The sequence below is a fragment of the Bos javanicus genome, chromosome 5, assembly GCF_032452875.1.
Source record: "Bos javanicus breed banteng chromosome 5, ARS-OSU_banteng_1.0, whole genome shotgun sequence".
Lineage (NCBI taxonomy): Eukaryota > Metazoa > Chordata > Mammalia > Artiodactyla > Bovidae > Bos > Bos javanicus.
In genome coordinates this window covers 68455133-68480375 of record NC_083872.1, presented here as the reverse complement: position 1 = coordinate 68480375, position 25243 = coordinate 68455133, and the positions used below count along the sequence as shown (strand labels likewise).

The following is a 25243-nucleotide window of genomic DNA, read 5'->3' as shown; positions in this document are numbered from 1 at the left end:
CTTTAGTTACTCCCACATCATTCCAAATATAATGAAGGCAGCCCTTCCTGTGTTCAATCTAACATTTACAAATACACAAGCAGTGGGGGCTTCTCTGGTGGTCCAGTGGTTAAGAATCCGCTTTCCAATGCAGGGGATGCGGGTTCAATCCCTGGTCAGGGAACTAAGATCCCATACACCAGGGAGCAGCTAAGCCCACGGCCACAACTCCTGAGCCTGCACGCTCTGGAGCTCTCGCACCGCAATAATAACCCAGTGCAGCGAAAAAAACAAAATTAAACCAAACCCAAAACAACAAAAAACAAATATAGGGGCAATGGATCCAATGGTATTTCATTGGCTAAAATATTATAGGAGGCATTTCAAGATTTGTCCATTATAATTTTGCTGCATTTTTTTCCCCTTCATATTTTAAAGCATTTTGTAAAAGGTCTCAAATGTCTTTGTAAACACTAGGTCTTTTTTTCTTAGTACTTAGTGGATAAAAGTGAGGAACCGAGGGTGTAGAGTCTAGTTCCGAGTTGTACAGGGCCCAAACCTGCCCTTACACCCTTCCCTCCTTCACCACCACCAACTCATCTCATGGCTGCCGTTACACCTGCTGTGTAGACACTGACTCCAATCCAGCACCACCTCTGCCTCCTGCACCTGAGACCCACCACCCTCAACTCCAGCTTCTGATATCCCCCTCCAACCTGCCCCTCCTCCAGTTTTCCCATCTCAGTGAAATGGCACCTCTAGCCTCAATCCTTCCAGTGTTGAAGCTCCAGACAGGGGAATCATCATTCTTTCTCCAGCCCCCCCACCCCTGCTCCGCAACATTCAACCCAACACCATGTCCTGTTAGTTCTACTCCCACCTTCAGCTGAAACACCATCCCTCTCCCCGCGACCACTGCAGCGCCCTCCACCTGGTGCAAAGCCTCGGCCGCCCTCAGCCCAGTGTTCCTGGCCACCTGGGAGAGCGGTCACACCCTCCTCTGCTCAGAGCCCTCCACTGGCTCACACTCTGGATCCTACCTGATTTGCCCCTTCTTGTTATCTCTGACCTTCACTCATTCTTTCTCGGCTTCACCCACCATGCTACACTTTGACATTTCCCCCACCCAGTCCTTCTCTGCCTCAGGGCCTTTACATTTGGTGACCTCTGCCTGGAATGCTTTCCCCCAGGATTGCTTTCACCTGTGTTCAAAGGTCACCTTCTCCATGGGGTCTACCTCTACCACTTTCATTAAAATTCCACTCCCCACGCCCTACAGACCTCTCCCCTTCCCTGTTTAGGTTTTTCTCCAGGATACTTAACACTATCTGACATTCAATACAGTTGATCTATTTAGTTATTTTTGCTTGTTTCCTTCTATATAATTTTTGACAAGGATTACTGATGTTTCTTGTTGACTGCTGAACTCTCCTGCTGAGAACAGTACCTGGTACCTAGTATCTGTGGAGGAGATGTACATTCACCCACCCTACCTGACCACACACACCTTCAGAGGTGAGATGTTTGTTTTGGTCCAAGTTCTCTAGATAAAGTGGACCAGTAGAGGATGAGTAGGCAGATAGATACAGGTAATAGATTCATTATAAAGAATTGGCTGGTACAAATACGTGCGTGCTAAGTGCCAAGTTGCTTCAGCCATGTCCCTTTGTGACCCACTGAAAACCACACCCTGGATGTTGTTTCTTAGACCTTTTAAGGTGTTCTAAACCACAGTGCGGAGAAGGCAATGGCACCCCACTCCAGTACTCTTGCCTGGAAAATCCCATGGATGGAGGAGCCTGGTAGGCTGCAGTCCATGGGGTCGAAAAGAGTCGGACACGACTGAGCGACTTCACTTTCACTTTTCACTTTCATGCATTGGAGGAGGAAATGGCAACTCACTCTAGTGTTCTTGCCTGGAGAATCCCAGGGACAGGGGAGCCTGGTGGGCCGCCGTCTATGGGGTCACACAGAGTCGGACACGACTGAACTGACTTAGCAGCAGCAGCAGCAGCAGCCTCCTCTGACCATGGGATTCTCCAGGCAACAATACTGGAGTAGGTTGCCATGCCCTTTTCCAGGGGATATTCCTGATCCAGGGATCGAATCTGGGTCTTCCACACTGCAGGTAGATTCTTTACCACTGAGCCACTGGGGAAGCCCCAAATATGGAGGCTGAGAAGTCTCACACGCTACCTACCATCTGCAATGGGTCAACAAGACTAAAATATGAACCTCAGCACATCGACCAGGCCCGACAGTGCAGCATCAATGAAACTGAGCACCGAATTCTCAGCATCACCAACATGAGTCCTAAAGTCCATTCAGTTCTCAGGCAAACGATCCCGGGACTACCATTCAGTAAGAAGGCACAACACGGTGGATATTAATACCTTTTAATGTTTCACATTGCTTTTTTTTTTCTTCCAGAATATTTATAACAAAAATACATGGAATTTAATGAGTTTCAATACACCAGGCGATTACAGAGACAAGTCTATAAGGTGGGATTCTTCTTGTGGGGGCAGAAGATTCCATTCCACGAAGAAGACAGAATCACAACATGATTAGGCTTGATCACCCTGTACTGCCTGTGCTCTAGTTTCAGAAATTGGCAGACTTGGAGGGGAAAATAAAAAATTTTAAAAAATAATAAATAAAACCGAACACAGTCAGCTGCCTCAATTCCCCTCTCTTTTTCCTTTTTCCCTTCTCTCCACACAACCAGATGGGATGGGGTGAGGCAGGGCCGTGGGAGGTCAGGGGCCCTGCTGACCGAATGCTGGGCAGACACCGAGTTCCCTGAGGTGATCGAGAAACGGACTTTGAATCAACCGCTCAGTGTTGTGGCTGAGAAAGACACACAGAGGGAAGACCCCAAAAGAGGGCTGGGGGGCTGCAAGAACTGCTGGTGGGAGGCCTGCCGGCCACAGCATATTTAACATTCTACTTCTGCAGAGGGGACACGGCCTAGATATAACGCACAGTCAGTAGCTGTAGCCGGAAATCTCTAACTGCAGGGTTAATACCTCTTTGTGATAATCCGAGTTGGAATGCTGGCAGAGCATGAACACTTCTGCCCAAATTCCACCAAGTACAGTCAAAAGAAAAAGTCAAACCCACTTGGTTTTTAAATGAAAATCCTTCACATCCACCTGTGTTCAAAAATAATAAATTATGATATTAACAGCTTCCTTTTAAAAGCAAAGCAATTACCACAAAAGTTAAATTTTCAAGTGTAGAGAGGCTTTTTTCCTATGAATGTAGTTCTCGAAGGGATAGATACCTAGCACACATGAAAAATAAAGCTGTGGTATCTTGTGATTTCAGCTTAAAGCCAAAGCTACTCCCCAAAACAGTTTTAAACAAGCGCTAAATGTTTTCCATTGCAATAGATCTCAGCTCACTTAGACCAGCACACAACAGGCTAAATAAAGACATCTTTTGTTTTTCCCCATTTCAGGTGTACATCTGCCTCCATGATGAAGAATGTGGAAACCACACGGCACTACCGAGTCCTCTGTGGTGGAGACTCCTTCAGATAGGCTGGCCGGGTAGCCACTGCCTCTTCTAAACAGAACTAGAAACAATCACCAGTGGTGTGGCATGTGAGCAAACTGGCCAACCGTGCTTCCCTTGTTCTGGGAGGAGACGTGGGCCACAAGGCGGTCTCTCCCGGGACGAGCCTGGGAGCTTCCCCATGCTTTCCCGGTGATGAGTCGCTTGTATGTGCACATGGTAGCCATGACTTGCTTTTGGACCAAAATTGTTTGCTATCATCTCTAGTATCACTAACACCGAGAAGAAAAAGTGAAAAAAGAATCAACATTAGAAAGCTTGACGGTGAGCGTAAGAAAACCCACAAAGGAAAGGCCAAGAGAAAACTGCTTTGACGGTTCCATCACCACCCACCACGAGGGGCTTGGGGCTGGTGACTTCATGGACGCATCGCTCTGATGCTCTGCCAAGAGCCAGTTTTCAGTCCATCACGGTAACCCCAATGCAATGCTGCCTGCCTTCCACGAATCACCTCCCGCCCGTGAGATCCAAGGGGGCCTCGAGGAGTGTAAGCACGGGACACGCAGGTGCCAAACCCGAGAGCCTTTCGCAGCACTTCGCCTTGGACTTGGGCAAGAAACACATCAGTGGTTTGGAGTCTAGGCAGCAGCATCTACATTGGGGCTTAACCTCAGCAACCGGTCTGGAGGATGTTTCCCCCGGAGCGCTTGGTCACCGACAGAGTCGTGAACACCTGCAGGGGCGGAGACAACATGAGAGTTTCAGACACTGGGGTGAAAGTTAGCAGAGGAGTTGAGATAACACCATATGTACAAAGGATGACTTGGCCGAGTACTTAAAATGTACACAACAGAGGGGTAATACGACCAAGGTAAGCATTTCACCAAGGTAAAGCAGAGAAAATGTAGGCTCTACCTAATAAAGCACTTATTATTAGCATGTGATTTATGAAGTGATTAAAACAATCTCTCTGGTTGCTTATTAATTCTCTAAAAGAAACACACCATGAAATATTCTGGATACACAGAAAGGAATAAAGTGTACTATTTCAAATACCCTTGTGCCCACCCAGCTCAGACAGCTTCATAATGTGGTTAGAACCCCGTGTGTGTCCCCCTTCCTGAGCTCATCCTCAGCTCTCTCCCTTTAGACACTCTTATCATGATCTCCTTCAGTCGACTACTCCCTTTCAGGCAGACTGAGTTGGCTGGAGAGATCCGTTGAGGCTGGGCCTCTCCAGCCACCGTCTCTCCTGAGCTCCATGACAGTAAGACCGGACCCACACCTCTTCCGACTTAACTCTGTCCAGCACTGACCCTCTGTCTTCCCTTAACCCAGCTCCTCCCGGTGATCGGCATCACCACTACTTGGCTGCTCAGGCCATGCGCTTGAAATTGATTCTTAATTCCTCTATTTCCACTACTGTTGATATGTCATAAATTAGTAAGTCTTAGGTATCTTGCTTCTTTTCTGTCAAATCTGATCCTTCTTCGTGTTAACCCTACTGTGATATTTCTGTTTCCAAAACAAATGGTGCCTTCACCTCCCTGTGATGACCCTGTATGGACATATGTTATACATTCCTGCCCTACTGGACAGGGATGTCGGGGACAGGGGCTTGCTCTGGCCAAGGTGGGGAAGTGGAAAGCATCACTTGGGAACACAAGCCCTGAGCACCAAGGTGCTTTTCCTGCACCTCCTGTCTCTCTGCCATTAAGCCACAGTGGCCCCAGAAGAAGCTGCCCCGTCAGCTGGGTCCTGGAGTGACGAGAGCATGGGAGCTGGGCTGCAGCTGATCCGTGATGATCTCAAAGCCCCACAAGGCATACAGGCAAAAACAAAACCACACCCAAACTGACTATCCATGCTGCTCAGGCATGAAAACATAAAGTAATTTTGTGTTTAGCAATGTGGGAGACCTGGGTTCGATCCCTGGGTTGGGAAGATCCCCTGGAGAAGGGAAAGGCTACCCACTCCAGTATTCTGGCCTGGAGAATTCCATGGACCGTGTAGTCCACAGAGTCACAAAGAGTTGGACACGACTGAGCGACTTTCACTTCACTTCAGCGAGCCAGCGAGTGTCTCACTGAGACAAGAAGCCATGGCTGATTTGGGAAGAGTCCCCAGTGGAAGCAAGACTTATTGCCAGCAACCTCTTTGGTCAGCTGCATCTTTGATTCTCAAGAAATATCTAGTTTCCTGATTTTTAACACAAAGAGGAAAGCACAAGAAATTGCGGCTGTTTTGACTTCTACAGGTCAAAGCAATAGGAATTGGCATCAAAAACACTCGTGAATAAGAGGGGAAAACACTTCTGTGTAAAGGAGGAACAATACTGAGAAAAATCCTTGTCTATTTAGCCTTAAAGCAGTGACAAAGCCTTTTTTTCCCCTCTATGCCAATTTACCAGCAGCACTGCAAAAAAAGTCAGACCCAAGTAATAATGGCTAGTAAAACATTTAAAGTATGAACCCAGAAGAAAATGTGAGAACAATTCACATTCCCCAAAATAATAATTATAAGAAGTTCATCCTTATTAACAAAGATATGTGAAAAGGCTTGAAATAGTCCTTTCTTTTAAACTTATTACAGAAAAAGTTACACTGAATTTTGCAACATTTTCACGAGCACTCAAATTCAAAGCTGATGACACTATAAACTAGTACAACTCTTCTTTGAAGAGCAATATAACTCCTTGTTTAAAAAAAAATGTGTGACTATGGGTGAGAACAGCAAGATAATATGCATTAATGAAAATAGCTGTGTTCGGAAGCTGGTATTACAGGCAATTTAAAATACCATCAAACATGCTCTCTTTCCAATTTTTTAAAGGAAGAAAAATAATGAGCAAGGGAATACATTAAAGCCAATTTCATGCTTGTGAATTTGCAAGCTTATGTTTTATTTCTCAGGAATTAATTTAGAAATAGAACTTGTAGGATGTGTGGATAAAAAACTAAACCCATCAAAAATGGAAAGAAATGAAGGGGGAAAGAAAGAGCTCTCATCTACTTCTCTTTTACTGGAAACATGTTAAAGACACGGGGAAGCCAAACCGCCATTGCTGGTTAGTCTATACGGAAAAAAAACAAACAGGGTCAATTCCTACACGGATCTTATACGCACAGACCTGATTTAGAATTGTCCTAAAAATATACTTGAAAAAAATGGCAGAGGCAGCTTCTTGATCCCAGGACAAAGAACACGCTCACAAAAGGGTAAATCAACACTACAGGAGGCACGTACGTCTCTTACCCAGCCAAGCCCTCCGAGCCTCACAAGATCCCCCCACCCCACTCACTGCAGACTGTGATTATGTTGACTATTAATGAAACAAAACTTTTGATGTTTGGCACTAAAGTTCATTTAAGATATTTCACAGGTCTTGTCTCTGATGCTCCTTCTTCTTAAGCCATTATTTTTTCTCTATAGATAAACTTAATTAGTTGAAATTGCTACTCAAAATCACATGTGATCAGCTTCCTCTTCAATTATTACTGCTCAGAGGTCCAGGATAAATAACCAACACACCAGCCTCAAACTGAATAATGCTCATGCGTCACTGACTCCTCAGGCCTTCAGAGTCCCTCTCTCACCGACAAGAAGGGGCTTTCAGTCAAAACACCAGTAGTCTCTCCTCCTCCCACAGCGACTCCGGAAGGAAACCCTGTGCAAACTATTTTCCTCCAAAAAAGCAAAGCCTCCACCGAGGAATGCATCAACTCCTGTAGGCAACTACTTTGGAGCCAAAGGTTGTGCAATCACCCAGATTCTTTTATAGAAATGGTACAAACCACCCACAGCTGGTGTGGCACTGTGACAGCAGTCCTGAGGGCCTTCAGGTCCTGGAATAAACCATGATCTCTGCCACACAGGGTTCTCGTACTTGGTGCTCCCTTGGACTGGCTGACACAAATGCATTCTTCTCCTCTTGTGTGAGAACTGCCCCCCAACCCTCCTGCCCCAAACGCCACTGTGCACTTGTCCTGAGCCTGGGACCCACCACCCAGATGTGTGCCCGGCCCTTCCCTCACCCGCCTCGCTGCTCTGACTCAAACCCCTGCTGCTCCCCAGCACCCAGCACGGAGCTAGGCACACAGCTGCACAACAAATGCACTCAGAGGGAGACAACGGCAGCCAGTTTTTTAATCTCATTAATCAGTTGCCACCGTGGAAACAAGACAAAGAGAAAAGCCCTATGAACAGAGTGAATGTTCACCTCTGAGCTTCAAAGTTATAAAAGAAACAACGAATGGAGATGCACAGCGGCAAATGCTTCAGGAGGGTTTCCAGCATGCCAGGGGCACCGCGGGGACAGGCCTCTGGCTGACCTCTCTGCGGGCCTGGACTTCATGGGGACGCCTGTCTTCTCCACTGCACCTCTCTGCCCAGCTGGCAGAAAGCCCGCAGACAGTGCCGTGTGCTGCCACTGGGTCATGTCACAACATGACACGACACGACCAAGGGAGGCAGCAGGAGCCACGCTCATGTCAGCCTTTTAACCAGTCTGTTGAGAATCAAATTCAGATTAAAAAACTAGACACTCGCATAACCAAGTTGGGAAGGGATGTCTTTATCCCGGTTGAGGATGACTGTTGTTTTAAAGTATCCTAGAGTTTTAACCATACCCACCATCGTGGGTTGAATAAAGTCCTCCAGAAAGAGAAGCTCAAGTCCTAGGCCCAGTGCCCGTGAACTTTGTGACTCTGGTTGGAAACAGGGTCTTTGCAGATGTAACCGAGTGAAAACAAAACCATGCTGGATCAGCGGGGCCCTAATCTATGACCTTACAGGAGGGAAATGACCCAGACACGCAGCAGGTGAGGCCACATGAAGCCAGAGGCAGAGGCTGTAAAGGCAAGGAAGGCCTCGTCTCCAGAGGCCCTGGACGGAGCATGGCCCTGCTTTCTGACTCTGGCCTCCAGCATTCTTAGAGCAGACATTCCTGTTGTTTCTCAACGCCTAAGTTGCAGTAGTGTGTTATGTCAGCCCCAAGAAACTAACATACTATTTTTGAAAAAGAATGACACTAACTGGCTCCTCTCCTTCCCTAGACAGTCTTAGTCATGACACTGAATAAAAGATACACTGCACAATCTTCAAGAGCTTTTAAAAATCTATTCTCTTTTCAATTTTTATGTATCATTTTTGAAATTCAGTTTTACTTCACAAAAACAAGTTTTCAAAAACAAAACAACAACAAATAAAACCCACAACCAAACAACATATACAAAGTTTTCTGTGAATAATGACCTGGTCACTAAACAGGTGCACAGTACAGAGGAAGACACTCAGGGAAAAGACAGAGCCAAAGGAAACGAGAACACCCTTCCAGGCTGCGCTGCTCAGCTCCGTTCCTGAGCCTCTCGACACGTAACTCCCCCGGCCTCCGGGCTCTCCAGCGTAGACGCATGCCTGGTCTACAAGCCCTACCTAGTGGTAGCACGGTAAGTAAGTGGCTCGCGGATGAGCACTGACAGGTGTGGAGAAACACGACACCCAGAGGCCCCACTGGGAAATCAGTTCTCCTGTCATTGGCTTGCTCTTTCTTTCACAAGCTTCACTTTCTCATCCTTTGACACCGAAAGCTAACGAGGGAGACAACATCATTAGCCTCCAGGTAGCTCAGGGATAACTAGGATTGATGCTCTTTTTGAATGTCATCATCAGCTGATTGCCATGAAAATAATTTATGACACATGATAAACGATTTAAAGCATATCCGCCACGACAGTACTATCTAGTGGGCTTTCCAGATGGTGCAGTGGTAAAGAATCCACCTGCCAATGCAGGAGACACAAGAGGCTCGGGTTCGATCCCTGGATCAGGAAGATCCCCTAGAGTAGGAAATGGTAACCCACTCCAGTATTCTTGCCTGGAGGATCCCATTGTCAGAGAAGCCTGGTGGGCTACAGCCCATGGGGGTCACAAAGAGTCAGACATGACCGACACACATGGACAGGCACCATCTAGCCTTAATTGAAAGTGTGGAGAAAAAATAATAATAAAAAAGAAAGTGTGGAGACGCACCTCTGCGCAAACGGGGTGGATTCCGATGGTGCTGTCCAGCTGGTCTTTGGTCAGCCCACATTTGAGCGCCGCTGCGAAGCCCTGGGTCACTTCTCCAGCATTTGGACCCAGTACGTGGAAGCCCACAACACGTTCCTAAGATACAAAAAAGTGATACAATTATGTAGAATTTTCCCTCCTTAACAGCCTAGAATATTTTTTCCAGTCTAATCTAAAAAAAAAAAAAAAAAACATTCAGAAATACTGATGCTTGCTGCTGAAAGCTGTGTAGGTTGAAGGTACTGCAACACGGGCTAATACAGAACTGTGGTCACATTAAGCAAGAAGGAAGAGAAAGAACCAGCCACTGGTGATGAGAAAAAACACTTTGGAAAAGCAAAAATGTGTGCAACCCCGTAAGCACCAAAATGTTCTGGAAAGTGTTCTCAAAGGGCTGTTCAGTGGTGCCCTCATCTCTATCCGGTTGTCTCAAAGCTCCAGGTAAACTGTGGGAGCTGAAACATTTAATAGCAGCCATTCAAATTAAAAAACCATTTAAACTGAAGTTTTGGGAGTAGACAGAAGAATCTGAGAGCCTTCCAATGTGAAAACATTTTTGAAAGCAAGAGAAAAATATTTGGCAATTCTGAAATACCTGTGTGGGAATAATTTTGGATAAATGCTAAATCCTAACTCAGGCTACCCCTGCCAAGAGCAGGGAAACCTGTTGCATTCTACTGTGCAGATTTTCCGAGCTCTGGGCTGGCCCACCCAATCCAACCCTCTTATAACAGACGAGGCAGCTCAGGCAGTGAGGCGCAGAGCCTTATCTGATGTTCAATGGCTCCCTGAAAACAGTCAGGAAGGGCCTTCTGTATGTAATCCACTTCATGTTAGACTCTTCCTTTATTCATTTTGGCAATCAGGGATTGTGCAATTGGTAAACAAAGCACAAGACTTAAATGCAATAATATGGATAGATCTCAAAAAGTGAGATTAAAAAGGAAAAGGTACAGGCTTCTATTTAGCTGAGGATACCACCTTTCTTTAAACCACGATGTATGATGTTTACAGGACATAATAGGAAGCAAATATACAAAAGTATGAACAGTGAGACAGCCCAACGTGAGGAGAGTGTGGTCTCTGGGGCAGGGAAGGAATGGGGGTGGAGGACCAAGAAGGAATGTGAAAGACTACTGGGCTAGAAGTTAACAGCATGGATTCTAGTTGCCTTGGACTGAATTCCAGCTCCTAGCACAATTAACTTCCACACTTCAGCTTCCTTGTCTATAAAATGGGGATAACAATAGCACAGTACTTCACAGGATTATACAAGGCTTAAATAAGTTAGTACATGTAGACCATTAAGTAATGGCAGACACATTTTACATGTTCAATAAGTAAATATAGCCTATTATAAACTGTGAGCTTCCCCGGTGGCTCATGGGTAAAGAATCTGCCTGCCAAGGCAGGAGATCAGCGTTTGATCCCTGAGTGGGGAAGCTCCCCTGGAGGAGGAAATGGCAACCCATTCCAATATTCTTGCCTGAAAAATTCCATGGACAGAGGAGCCTGGTGGGCTATAGTCCATGGGGTCACAAAGAGTAGGACATGACTGGGCACCTATGTGTTATAAACTGCCTCTATGACACAAATGTCTGTCTCTCATAAGAGAAGCTCTGGGCAAATACACCAACTGTTAATAGTCAGAGTCTGCAGTAGGTACTTGCCCTATTCCTTTCTGCAAATTTCAAATACACCGTGTATAAAAAGTATAGCATACAAAAAGAATAAAAGCCTAGCAAGCAAGTACTATTTAAAACCAAGCACATTCAGTCACTGTGAAGTAACCAAACTCAAAATGAATACAGCCTGCCCCAGGGATGGTCAAAAACCAGAAGCAAGCTTTTATATAGGATGGCTTATGACAAAAGAGCAATGACAAGTATTCATCTCTTGTAATACTGTCTTTTTTATGAAAATAATTGACAGCAATACCATCCAACAATACCATCCTCAGTTATTTTAATTAAAATGAGTTTTCACTGGTAGTTTAAGTTATTTTTCATATTATGTAAAAAAATGCCATTTGAACAAATGACACAGCAGTAAAAGAAAAAAAAAAAGAACTGGGTACAGTTAAAATAGATTTGCTTGATATAAAGGAAACTTTTGAGGTTTCACTGACTGCTGTATGCAAATAAAGTATCTCCTACTAGACACCAGACTGCCAGCAGGAACACGTGACATTCTCTTTTGTCTGTAGCAGCACGGTATCTAATGCATTCTCATACAAATAACTTTATTAAAATTACATCTAAACAGACAAAAGTCTACATAAAACTGTTCTCTATGTCAATTCTGTATAGCTTGCTAGAGGTAATCCTAGTATGTCTGTTTATTAAATGCATCTATTGATGACCTTTTTTGTAGTGAATCCAGGTTTTCCTAGAACCCTGCGCTCTGCAAGAAAGCAATCTGCAACTGTGCTACTGTGTAAAGCAGTAGTTACTGAACCAATACATCATTTCCTGTCCGACTCTGTGCGACCCCGTAGACAGCAGCCCACCAGGCTCCCCCGTCCCTGGGATTCTCTAGGCAAGAACACTGGAGTGGGTTGCCATTTCCTTCTCCAATGCATGAAAGTGAAAAGTGAAAGTGAAGTCGTTCAGTCATGTCCGACCCTCAGCGACCCCATGGACTGCAGCTTTCCAGGCTCCTCCGTCCATGGGATTTTCCAGGCAAGAGTACTGACTGGAGTGGGGTGCCATTGCCTTCTCCAAATACACCACTTAATTATACTCAAATCCCAAAATGAAAAAAATGAATTCATTAGGCTATTAACATATGGATTCTTTTAGTTGTTTATATTTTTATTGGGGATACTTTTTGAAAACTAAAAATATACCAATTCTCGTTAAGATTCAACCCACAAAGGTAAGAGAGACCAAGAGGTACAGACTTCCAGTTACAAAATAAGTAAGTCACCATACAGTCATGTACAGTGTGGGGAATACAGTCAGACTAGAGTTATCGTGGTGATCATTTGAAATGTATAAAATATCAAATAACCAAACCTTTATGTTCTATACCACGAACTAACACAGTGCTGTGAGAGTCATTAATACTTTGCAAAAGAGATCAGATTTCTGGTTACCGGAGGTAGGGGATGCGGGAAGGGAGAAATGGATCAAGCTAGTCGAAAGGTACAAAATTCCAATTATAAGACTAAATAAGCACTCCGGGTATAATGTGTGTGCACGTGTGCTCAGTCGTGTCCAACTCTTGCCACTCCGTGGACTGTACAGCCCACCAGGCTCCTCCATCCATGGGATTTCCCAGGCAAGAATACTGGAGTGGGTTACCATTTCTTTCTCCAGGGGATCTTCCTGACCCAGGGATCAAACTCACATCTGCAATGGCAGACAGATTCTTTACCACTGAGCCACCTGCGAAGCCCCAGCGGTGTAATGTATAGCAGGATAAATGTAACTAACACTGCTGCTAGTTTGATACGAAAGTTGTTAAGAGAGTAAATCCTGAGTTCTCATCACACACATGGAACAGGTACAAAGCATGTGCACAGACACACACTTGTCCCGGGTGACGATACAGAAAACGGGGGCAGTAGTCAGAAAGTCTGAAAACCAATGACTTCATCACTTTGTAGGTATGGAAACAAAGCCTGTGAGGTCAGGGGGTTTATCCTTAGGTCTTTGTTACTAGTTGTTACACAAAGCAGCAAGCAATGAAATCTTAAAATCAGAACCCAATTAAGAGTTCCCCCATTCCAGCTTTCTCACTAGTGCTGGCTGCTTAGCATATGAACTTGGGTTACTCCTTTCTTGTTCTGTCATTATTTTTAGGTAGTCAATGGCTTCATTGGTTCTGACTGCCTGCCCACAACACATTCAAGCAGAGGGGAGTCAGGTCGTGTCATCATGGGCCTCACCCTAGTAACGTCCACACAGCTGGGGAGACTCACAGGTGAAATACGAAAAGAATGCAATATGTGTATCATGTGGTCAAAACAGAGCTGCATAGTAAAAATAAAATGAAATCAGTAGAAAGGAGTAAATATGAATAGCACTTACATTGTCTTTGATATTGCAGACTACTTTTGCGTAACATTTGTTGTTATCCCTTGATGGAATCGTCCATTCCAATGGCCAAAAGTAACTATGGTAAACCTAGGAAGACAGAAGCACAATTTAGACCCATCGTATCAAGACGTAACCTCAGATATGCAGATGACACCACCCTTATGGCAGAAAGGGAAGAGGAACTAAAAAGCCTCTTGATGAAAGTGAAAGTGGAGAGTGAAAAAGTTGGCTTAAAGCTCAACATTCAGAAAACGAAGATCATGGCATCCGGTCCCATCACTTCATGGGAAATAGATGGGGAAACAGTGGAAACAGTGTCAGACTTTATTTTTCTGGGCTCCAAAATCACTACAGATGGTGACTGCAGCCATGAAATTAAAAGACGCTTATTCCTTGGAAGGAAAGTTATGACCAACCTAGATAGCATATTCAAAAGCAGAGACATTACTTTGCCAACAAAGTTTCGTCTAGTCAAGGCTATGGTTTTTCCTGTGGTCATGTATGGATGTGAGAGTTGGACTGTGAAGAAGGCTGAGTGCTGAAGAATTGATGCTTTTGAACTGTGGTGTTGGGAGAAGACTCTTGAGAGTCCCTTGGACTGCAAGGAGATCCAACCAGTCCATTCTGAAGGAGATCGGCCCTGGGATTTCTTTGGAAAGAATGATGCTAAAGCTGAAACTCCAGTACTTTGGCCACCTCATGCAAAGCGCTGACTCATTGGAAAAGACTCTGATGCTGAGAGGGATTGGGGGCAAGAGGAGAAGGGGATGACAGAGGATGAGATGGCTGGATGGCATCACTGACTCGATGGACGTGAGTCTGAGTGAACTCCAGGAGTTAGTGATGGACAGGGAGGCCTGGCGTGCTGCGATTCATGGGGTTGCAAAGAGTCAGACACGACTGAGCGACTGATCTGATCTGATCTGATCTGATCAAGAAGTATGTCTGTCAAACACTAGTTGTGGTGTGAAGACAGTGGATGCTCTTTAATATTTAATAATTAGACTTTTATTAAACAAAAAAATTCATGGAACATATAAGAACCTGGTCAGAAGGTAAATAACTTTAAACTCATAGTTGACAACTCTTTTGCCAGAATCTCATCCCTTAATTATACTTCAGCCTCCAATGAATCAACCTTATGTAACAACAACAAAGTTCAAGCAAATGAGAGATAGAAGCCATGTAATTACTTTCCGTCTTACATTAAAAAAAAAGAAACCAATGCTATCTTGTTACCTCAAAAGAATGACAACTTTGGGCAAGAAACAAGTATGGTGCCAGGAACAATTACAGCAATTATCTAGTTCTCTTACTTAATATTTCCAAAGACATCTCCTTCTCTGAAATTATCCACCAAAAGTATCGAAGGAGGGAAGGAAGGAGGGAGAGATGACAGATGAAAGGACACAGACATCCTTATGACATTTCATAAGTTTAAGTCTTGGATGACTAACGGGATTTTTTCTCCTTCAACTGCTAGCCTCGTTTCAAAACATACAATGTTGGTAGGATATTTTAAAAACACACAGATTATCTAAACATTATATAACATTCTTTTACCTTGTAATATGATATAAATTTTTTGATAAATGTGGGTTACAAAACTGAATGTATAGTATCATAGTATCACGACAATTACACAGGGGAAAAAATGATTTTAAAAACTACTAACAACAGCTGTGTTATCAACATAAGTCTATGAGGGATTGTTTCCTATTTCCTTTGTATTTTTCAAGATTTCTTCAACTCAAACGCCTTGCCTTTATAATGAAAAATGCAAATTCTAATCAAACAAATACAAAAAATTATCTGAAAAAATAGACTATTAAGAATCTTAAAATTTAAGTTATATTTTGATAGCAATATATACTCAGAAAATAATCAGCGATAGAGACAATGAGTAACAAAGATGTTCATCATTCTATTCATAATAGTGAGAAATTAATCTAATAAAATGGCTTAAAAAATTACTATAAGTAGCACCCTTGAAAGGAAATATGCCAAAGCAATTTTTTAAAATGGTGCTTTTAGAGGGAAATGCTTGTGATCTAACACTAATTGTCAAGTACAACAGAAAATTGCATGTAACTTAATCACACTTTAAAAATTAAGCTATGTATACCAACACAAAATTATACATATATAAAATAGATACTTAGACTAGAATATGCAAAAATATTAATAGCAGTTATCTTTTCATGAATTAAAATTTCCTTTTTTAATATTTTGAAAATTTCCTATGAGGGTATACTATTCTTATAACCAGAAAAAAATGCTAATAATGTGTTACTGATAGATCAATATTACATGCTATTACTAAAATATAGAATAAAAGAAGTTGTTGAGAAATTTAAAATAGACTTTCATATTACAAAATGTACTCTGATTCACAAATCTGGTCTTTAAGGTTTTACTGCAAACTTTTTTTCCCAAATGATTTAAACAGCAGACCCTTTGTGTGGCATTATTTGTGTATATAAAAGTAGTTTACTTCATGTGCAGTTTCCTTGACATTGGTGGTGGTTTAGTAACTAAGTCGTGCCTGACTCTAGTGACCCCATAAACTAGCCCACCAGGCTCCTCATCCATGGGATTTCCCAGGCAAGAATACTGGAGTGGGTTGCCATTTCCTTCTCCAGGGGATCTTCCTGGCCTAGGAATTGAACCTGGGTCTTCTGTACTGCAGGCAGATTCTTTACCAACTGAGCTACGAGGGAATCCCTTCCTTGACTATATATAGGATAAAAAGTGACTGGCAACATTAGCTATAAATTAAAGGGTAATGGTAGAAAAAAAAAGCTAATAGAACAATAGAAATGTAGGTACTTTTTAGTTTTTCCCTGTATTTTTTAACCATATCAATAATAAAAAGAAACCAGTAAAAGTGGTTTTGAAAAACAGAACCAAGAATTACTGGATCAACTGATGAATGGAAGGTAGGTCAGATAACAATATTATATCAACAGTAAACTGTCTAAAAAGTAGTAACCACCATGTGTTTAGATAGGAAAATGTCCTTGTTCATAGTATTAAAGCATTTAGGGGTAAAGGGGCATTCAACTTACTCTTAAATGGTTCAGGAAAAAGAAATACACACAGATGCACGGAGATAAAGAGACTATGAAGAGGATAAAACAAATGGGCAAAATGTTACTAATACATGAATCTGGAAAATGGGTATACAAAAGTTCTTTGTACTATTTTTCAGCTTCTCTTTATGGTAGAAATTATTTTAAATTTTGGAAAAAAGAGTACTAAGTAGTGAAGAGTAAAACTTACCTCAACATTTTCTTCCCCAAATTTCTCCACAGCTTTCTCCTCAGAAAGACCACAAGACCCATATTCCAAAGGAGTGAAAACAGTCGTTGGAACGTTTTCATAGTCACACTGTTTCAAAACAGAGGAAGGGAGTTATGATGGGAGAGATTATAACTCAAAAGAACATATACTTCAAAAAACTTCAAAATGAGGAGAGAAAAGTAGACTAATAAAAGCCTACTGTACTGAGAACCATTAACTGATGTGATAATATTTCAGCAGAGGTTTACATTCTGTCAAGACTAGTCATGAATAAGAGGCTCATTCGGCTTCTCATCCAGCTATCAACTCATGTTGATAAGCACATGCTTTCTCTCCGTTAAATAAAGCAAAAACAATCCTCGTGCACCCAATGTTGTAAGTCTATTACTAATGCAGAAGTTAACAGACTTTACTGGAAAATCAATTAGGTAATACAAATCAAGAGCCATAAAAACATTTTACAGTTTTTGGCCCAATAACCTCACTTTTAGAAATCTATGATAATAATTTAATATACAGAAAAAGCTATGTAAATTAACTGAGCAATGTCGCAGTTCTCATCAATAGTGGAAATATCAGAGTGGCTTTAAAATTCAAGTAAGAAAGTGGTTCTATAGTACATATTCTCAATGCACTCTTATGCAGCCATTAACATGGTAACGAAGACCAAGGAACAAAAGAAGTTCATGATGGGCTTTTCCCTGGTGGCTCAGTGGTAAAGAATCTGCCTACCAATGCAAGAGACACAGGTTTGACCCCTGATCCGGGAAGACTGCACGTGCCACCGAGCAACTAAGCCTATGCATCGCATCTACTGAGCCTGTGCTCTAGAGCCTGGGAGCCGTGACTACCAGAGCCCTTATGCCCTAGAGCGGTGCTGCCCAAGAGAAGCCACCACAATGAGAAGCCTGCACATAGCCAACTAGAGAGTAGCCCCCACTGGCTACACCTAGAGAGAAGCCTGTGGAGTAACAAAAACCCAGCACAGTCAAAAATAAATAAATAAACAAAATTATTCAAAAAAAAAAAAAAAAGTTCATGACTATGACAGTATTTCCAAAGCATACTTTAATAGTCATAGATGACAAAAGGGTTCTGAAGTCGAACAAGTTTGTAAAATGCTGTATTAAGCAAATAGGTTTCTCAACCATCAGATTTCTCAGAGGCTTTAATATGCTGATGTGAATTATGAAAAACACAATTACGGAGATGCCAAATACATTTGCAAACGCCAGTTGGTAAAAACCTACCCAGTCACATCTGGACAAAGAGGTTAAGTCATTCTGAACTTAAAATATGAACAATACAATTCTCACTCTCTAACACAGTAGGGTGGAATCTTTAAAATGTGCCTCCCTCTAGAATTAGCAATATATAGTCTTTTTTTCCTCTAATACAAATCCTTGGAATTCTGATTCAAAAGTAAAGACAGACTTCTGCTTACATGGACCAGGTTTACTTCCTGCTTTAAACAACTTAAAAAAAAACAAAAAACAGACAAATATGAAACACTTCTTAGACACTGGACCATGGGCAGCGCAGCACCACGGCTGCTGTTGGGATAGGAAACAAGAAGGGCAACAAATGAGGCGAGTTTCCTGCCCAGAGCACTTTCTAGGGCTTGGTAAGGAGAGGGAACAGACTGCAGAGTGGTCTTTCTGAGTTACAGTGACAGAGATCCCGGTTCAGAGATGCCAACATGGCCGGAAGCTGCAGGGAAGAACAGCAAAGTGGGTGAGGCTGCATAAAGAGAAAGTGAGATCGGCAGAGAGGGCCTCCTGAGATTTGGGCTGAGCACTGATCTGTAAATCAATGCCAGAGGAAAGCAATCAGGGTGAGGAAGGAGCCACTGGCAAGCAGTGAGCCCCAAAATGACCTACTCTTACAAGCCCGAGTAGGGAAAGAGTTCACAGTAGGAGGAATGGGACAGACTCCTTGGAAGGGCCTCCATTGAGTAGAACTAAATTAGGCCTAAATGAAACATTACTGTTGACACACCCAAAAAAAGCTGAAAAGCAGGTTACACAAGGATAAACTGACTCCTGTGTAACTTAACGGGCCACCAAAACAAACTCCAACACTATATAAAGGAATGCAACAAAACCCAGCACCCAACAGTGTAAACGGCACAAAGTCTTTATCCTTCCAAACTAATATCAAGAATAAAACTAATCAATAGAAATAGACACTGCGAAAGAGATGATGCGATTAGCAGAGGACATTAAAAGAGCTATTAAAAACGTGTTCTGTAGGCTCAAGAAGGTAGATAAAAATGCAGTCTGCTGAGGACAGAAAAGGAAAATGTAACTTGTAGAGATGAAACTATTTGAAGTGCAAATTACACAGAATGGGATTTACATCCCAAGACTACAAAAGAAAAGATCAGTGGACTTGAAGACATTGCAATAGGCTCTCTGAGAAAAGCACAGAAACAGGGGGAAAAACATAAACAGAGCATCAGAGACCCATGGGATAATAGCAAGTGAATCACCAGTCATTAATTTGAGGCTTGGAGAGGGGACAAAAGAGGAGGAAAGCAAAAACTTAACTGAATAGCTAAAAAAAATTCCAAATTTGATAAAAACTATGAACAGATAAATCTCCAAATCTTGATATACCATAAGCAGAATTATAAAGAAAAGCATGGCAAAGCATGCAATAATCAAATTGCTAAGAAACAGTGAAAGGGAAAATCTTAAGAGGAGCAAAGATAAAAATGATAGCATATTCTCCTATGCAACCAGAAGACAATGGGCAAATTATTAAAATACTTAAATAAACACTGTAAGTCTAGAATTCTCTATTCAGCAAAAATATCTTCCAAAAAGTATAAAGTGAAGACATAATAAACTAAAACACGAACCAAAAACCCCACAAGGAATTCACCTTAAGCAGATGTGCATTAAATTAAATGATGGCAGAAAATAATGTATCAGATGGAAACCTGGATCCAAATTAAAGATATTTTTTCTCCTTGGTCCCAAAACTGTTTCCAATTGGCTTAACTGACTATTGTGGCCTAACCTGAGAAATGTAGTCCTTTTTCTCAATACTTCTATTTGACTAATCAAGCTAATAAACTTTCAGAACACACTCCATCCTCAAATTGCAGAGATGTGTACTGTGGTTTCTCTACAGTTCTGACAAAAAATATTTTTATATTTACTGTAAAACTGAGCTTACCAAGCAACATTTTAAGTAATAATAAAATTATTTCAAGTGTTTGAGCAATTCTAAAATCCAAGAAATCTATTGCTCCTTGGAGAAAACAGCTGGAGTGCCCATTCAGTTCAGTTCAGTTGCTCAGTCGTGTCCAATTCTTTGGGCCTCCCTGTCCATAACCAACTCCTGGAGTCTACCCAAACCCATGTCCATTGAGTCGGTGATGCCATCCAACCATCTCATCCTCTGTCGTCCCCTTCTCCTCCCGCCTCCAATCTTTCCCAGCATCAGGGTCTTTTCAAATAAGTTCCCATTACAATCTTTTAAAGCTGGTACATGTGTCTTATCATCTGGCTTTTTAAAGAGCTTACTAGAATGTCCATCACCTACAGGTTGGGTCACCTTTATGATCTGTTCTCTGTTTTTGAAATGATAAAAATATTTTTCTCCTTCCTCATGTTCCCAAAAATAACAGAATATTTAAGGGCAAATATGTTTAGCAGCTTTGAAAATGACTTTAATCTACTGTTAAAAAGATTCATTTAAATTTTTTCAATATACTTTCCACTTCATTTAGTACAAGCACCTCTTGTACTAAACTACTACAAGTGGTAGTCTTTAGAGTCTTGAGACATCTTTTCTACCCTCATCACCTTTTATAATCGATACTTCCCAAATCTTCCTCATGTCTTTGTGTTAGTTGCTTGCTGCTGCTGCTGCTGCTGCTAAGTCGCTTCAGTCATGTCCAACTCTGTGCGACCACATAGACGGCAGCCCACCAGGCTTCCACGTCCCTGGGATTCTCCAGGCAAGGACACTGGAGTGGGTTGCCATTTCTTTCTCCAATGCATGAAAGTGAAAAGTGAAAGTGAAGTCGCTCAGTCGTGTTCGACTCTAGCGACCCCATGGACTGCAGCCTACCAGGCTCCTCTGTCCACGGGACCTTCCAGGCAAAAGTACTGGAGTGGGGTGCCATTGCCTTCTCCATTAGTTGCTTAGTCGTGTCCAACTCTTTACAACCCCATGGACTGTAGCCTGCCAGGATCCTCTGTCTATAGACTTCTCCAGGCAAGAATACAACAGTGGGTTGCCATTCCCTTCTTCAGGGAATCTTCCCAACCCAAGGATCGAACCCTGGTTTCCCGTACTGCAGGTAGATTCTTTACCATTTCAGGTGTCTTTACGAGATGCATTTTCACGGTTAACACAGCAGTACCTACAAATCAGATATGGACTAGATTTTTGCCTTGGCTGCCTCCAAGCATTGTGACCTTGGACAGTTACCTAATTCCCTGTAACGTGTCATCAGTCTCTATAGCTGCTCTGTAGTGGAATGAGGTGCGTGCGTACACGGCATTGAGCACAGTGCCAGGCATGGACAAACACAGCTGCTCTCTGTCCTCTTTTCTCCAAACACTCTTATAGGGCAATGAATACATGTTATCAATTTTGGAGGAAGACACAAATACCCATTATTCAATTTGGGTTCTCTTAAAATCCCACAACAGATTTAATTTAGGCAGGTGTTTATGTTAAGCTGAAGTTTTCAACAGACAGCTAGCTGCTCCTGCAGAAGGCAGGCAGGTGGATGTGGATCCATTAATGTTCTCAGATATATGGGAATGATATATTAATGCACATGGGACAAAATTAAAAGGATTACACAGTTCTTAAAACAATGTGTAATTTCCCCAAATACAATTAACCTAGGTATCTATTAGTATTGCAGTTTTGTTTACTATCCTTGACAGACTGATGAGATTTCAAACTCAGGGACTTAGCAACACTTGTTTATTTTCCTGTTCAGTAAAGTACTTGTCCTATTAGTTAGACTAAAAAACAGGGCATGAAAAAGGGACAAGAAAAAAAGAGAGGCTGATAAAAGCTGAAGGCACTTTAAGAAAGAATCAGCTCTACCTGGGAGATGCTAGAATATAGTACTCTGCTCACACAAAGAAGTTTATGTCCAAAGTAGGTGGATTCACTGGATTTTTAAGAAAATTGGTGCTACAGTAATTCCACATTTATTTACTAGCAATTTTTTGCATATTTTCCCTCTGATTATTATTGGTATAAAATTTTTTTCCTTTTCACTTTAGGAAATCAAAAAGATAAAAAGGTCCAAAAAAAGAAATTAAATGCACCTCATTATATTTCTGAATTACCTTTTCTTGATTTACCATAAACTCAAAAACTCCAAAAGTATAAAAGACATAATTCATTTAAAGAGGCAGTTAAGTTTATTCCAAATAGTAATATGCTGCTGCTGCTAAGTTGCTCCAGTCATGTCTGACTCTGTGCGACCCCATAGACGGCAGCCCACCAGGCTCCCCGTCCCTGGGATTCTCCAGACAAGAACACTGGAGTGGGTTGCCATTTCCTTCTCCAATGCATGAAAGTGAAAAGTGAAAGTGAAGTCGCTCGGTTGTGTCCGACTCTTTGCGACCCCATGGACTATGAACCAACTACTATTCCCTGCATGATCAGACAACCTTGTATTAAAAACTCTTTTCAATCCTGTTAATCTCAAAATATTAAGATTTATTATACTACAATCCAAACTAACCCCATACACATTCAAAATGCTTGTCACAAATTTTATTAGCAGTATTTTTGAGGCTCCATTGCTATAACCTAACTAAATCAACCTATGATGATTTATGCACAAGGAAAATGGAGAGTGACTAAATTCTTTACCATCCTTTTTTAAAAAATAATTTCCAGAATCCTTTTAAAAAAATAATTAGGAAGGGAACATTGATAATAATTAGGGGCAGGGGATATATAGAAAATCTCTATGGTGGTGGTGGTTGAGTTACTCAGTTGTGTCCAACTCTTCCCACCCCATAGACTGCAGCCCACCAGGCTCCTCTGTGCATGGGATTCTCCAGGCAAGAATACTGGAGTTGGGTTGCCATTTCCTTCTCCAGGAGACCTTCTCAACCCAGGAACTGAGCCCACGTCTCCTATATTGCAGAAAGATTCTTTACCGCTGAGCCACCAAACTTCCTCTCGATTTTGCTGTGAAGTTAAAACTTGTCTTTGAAGAATGTCTTAAAAAATTAATTGAGCATATTTATTCTTTTCCTGACATCTAGTCTCATAAGATACAAATAAGAGTTTTAATTTCCTCCACTGACTTTTAAAATCACTTTAGAACATTCATATAACACATTCAACATTCCAAGAGCAGGAGATCTATTTTTATAAAGGATGGGGGAATAAAGCCTGAATATCACTTCAAACAGCTCTGAAGACTGATATTATTTACTTACATTCTCAAATCCTTTTATAGCCTAGTCAGGTGCCATAAACAGATTTAGAACATTATACACCAATTGGTAATAATGAATGGATGTAAGATGCAATTATTAGGAATTTACAGAACCTAACAGGGCTGAAACGTGATTTACTCAAGCTCATTTTACTCCTCGTTTGATTCTGAGAGTGACAATGTCCATAATAAATCACAAAGGTAGAGAGGTCGTAACAATGTCTTGCCTAGAATAGTTACTAAAGCACATATGGGAATGCCATCATCAAAATAACTAAATTATTCAAGACCTGGAAAACTTCACCAGCAGCTTACCCAGAGCACCAGGAGGACCACTGCGAATAGCATCTCAGTGTTGACAGCCCCAGCACTCACCTTAACAGTGGAGCCACCATACAGCCTCTGAGCCAGCAGCCTTCCTGCCTGGATGGCCACGGGGGTGAGCTCCAGCTTCCCTTCCAATATATCACCGATGGCATAGATGTAAGGCACGTTGGTTTGCTCTTCCTCTGTGACAGGTATTTTTCCAGTCCTGCAAATTCATTCAGTTAAAAGCACTATCCATTACCACTGTTAATTAATAAGTCCAACAAAATCCCCTTTCTCCCAAAGAAACCCAAAATTGGGAGTCTGGCTGAGGGTGATGTTCTAATGTATTACCAAAACAACAACAACAAAGCTCAGAGGAGCCAAAAGCTTAGACATTCTAGCTATTTTGAAAATCAAAGGAATAAGAAAATTATTAAGAAACCGTGGAATGGGAAAAGTAGAACACAGTGGTTAAGAACAAAGGAGGATTCTGAACTGCAGTAACTAGGTCTGTTAGTTATTACCTCTGTGATCTTGGGAGGGCTATTTAACATCTCTAAACCTCATTTTCCCACCTATAAATGGGGATGATGATAATGGGAATAACAGAAGAAAAAAATATCATCATCTACCTAGAGGGGTTGTGAGAACTGAATAAGAAATGTGTACAAAACATTTACACAGCAGTCCATGGACCCTGGTAAGTACAGAATAAGTGTGAGCTATTAATATTAAATAAAATCTAAACCTTGGTCCCGGTGCACACAGGCAAGTAGGTTTTCAAGACGGTGGAACACTTGGTCCGCTAAATCTTATCAGACCTCCTTAACTCCCTTGTCTCTCCAACCCAAGGGGGAAAAGAATAAAACAAAAATCCAAATATTAAGATTAAGAAATCTCTTCTGAATAAATGTTCCTCCTGTAAGAAGGAAGGGAGGTGGGGGGGGTAGTGGGGACTCTCTATTTTCAATTTCCAAGGCACCTAGCCTTTCACAGCACTTGTTTTCAAATGGATGTAGGAAAGGTGATACTGGGAAAATATCCCATGCCCCTTCCAGAAGCAGAAAACAGAGTCTCAATTATCCAGAGCAGTGGTACAGTGCAAAGGATTTTAGCTAATAAAACAGCAAAGTTTTCGTATTTGCAGCTGTCACTAGAAACGTAGTGACTACTCTAGTGATTCTAAGACTTGGTAGCTTTAAATCTGGTTCAAATCTGCATATTCAATGAAGCTTTTAAAGCATGTAACTGCAATTCAGTGAGGAGTTGGATCTTTTACTGTACATATACACATTAAAGAAACAAAATTAAAGCCAGTGCATCTTTCATTTAGATTTCGAAAAAGGGGGGGAAAAAGAAGACAAACAGGAAAGACGGTGATAAGCACTGAATGAAGAGTCCTCTAAGCTTAAAAAGGGAATGCTCCAACTGTGGTAAAAATTAACTTTAAAAATCTAAAACTCCAAGGACTTCTCTGGCGGTCCGGTGGTTAAGACGCCATGCTTCCACTTCAGGGAGCCAGGGTTCCATCCCTGGTCAGGGAATTAAGATCCCACGTGCTGCATGGCCAAACGAAAGAGAAACC

At 42.0% G+C, this 25243-nt stretch overlaps 1 protein-coding gene across 2 annotated transcripts in view; it reads right to left on the bottom strand.

Moving 5' to 3' along the window:
* Positions 1–2359: 2359 nt before the first annotated feature.
* The window catches only part of TXNRD1 (thioredoxin reductase 1), a 63017-nt gene continuing 40133 nt past the window's right edge, over positions 2360–25243 (bottom strand). For both annotated transcript variants that reach the window (XM_061417141.1, XM_061417139.1), the window contains exons 10-14: positions 23725–23881; positions 16893–17000; positions 13602–13697; positions 9529–9663; positions 2360–4231 (exon numbers count right to left, since the gene is read on the bottom strand). In XM_061417141.1, coding sequence (XP_061273125.1) covers positions 4169–4231; positions 9529–9663; positions 13602–13697; positions 16893–17000; positions 23725–23881 — 559 coding nt within the window. In that variant the 3' untranslated portion in view covers positions 2360–4168. The remainder of the gene's footprint in view (positions 4232–9528; positions 9664–13601; positions 13698–16892; positions 17001–23724; positions 23882–25243) is intronic.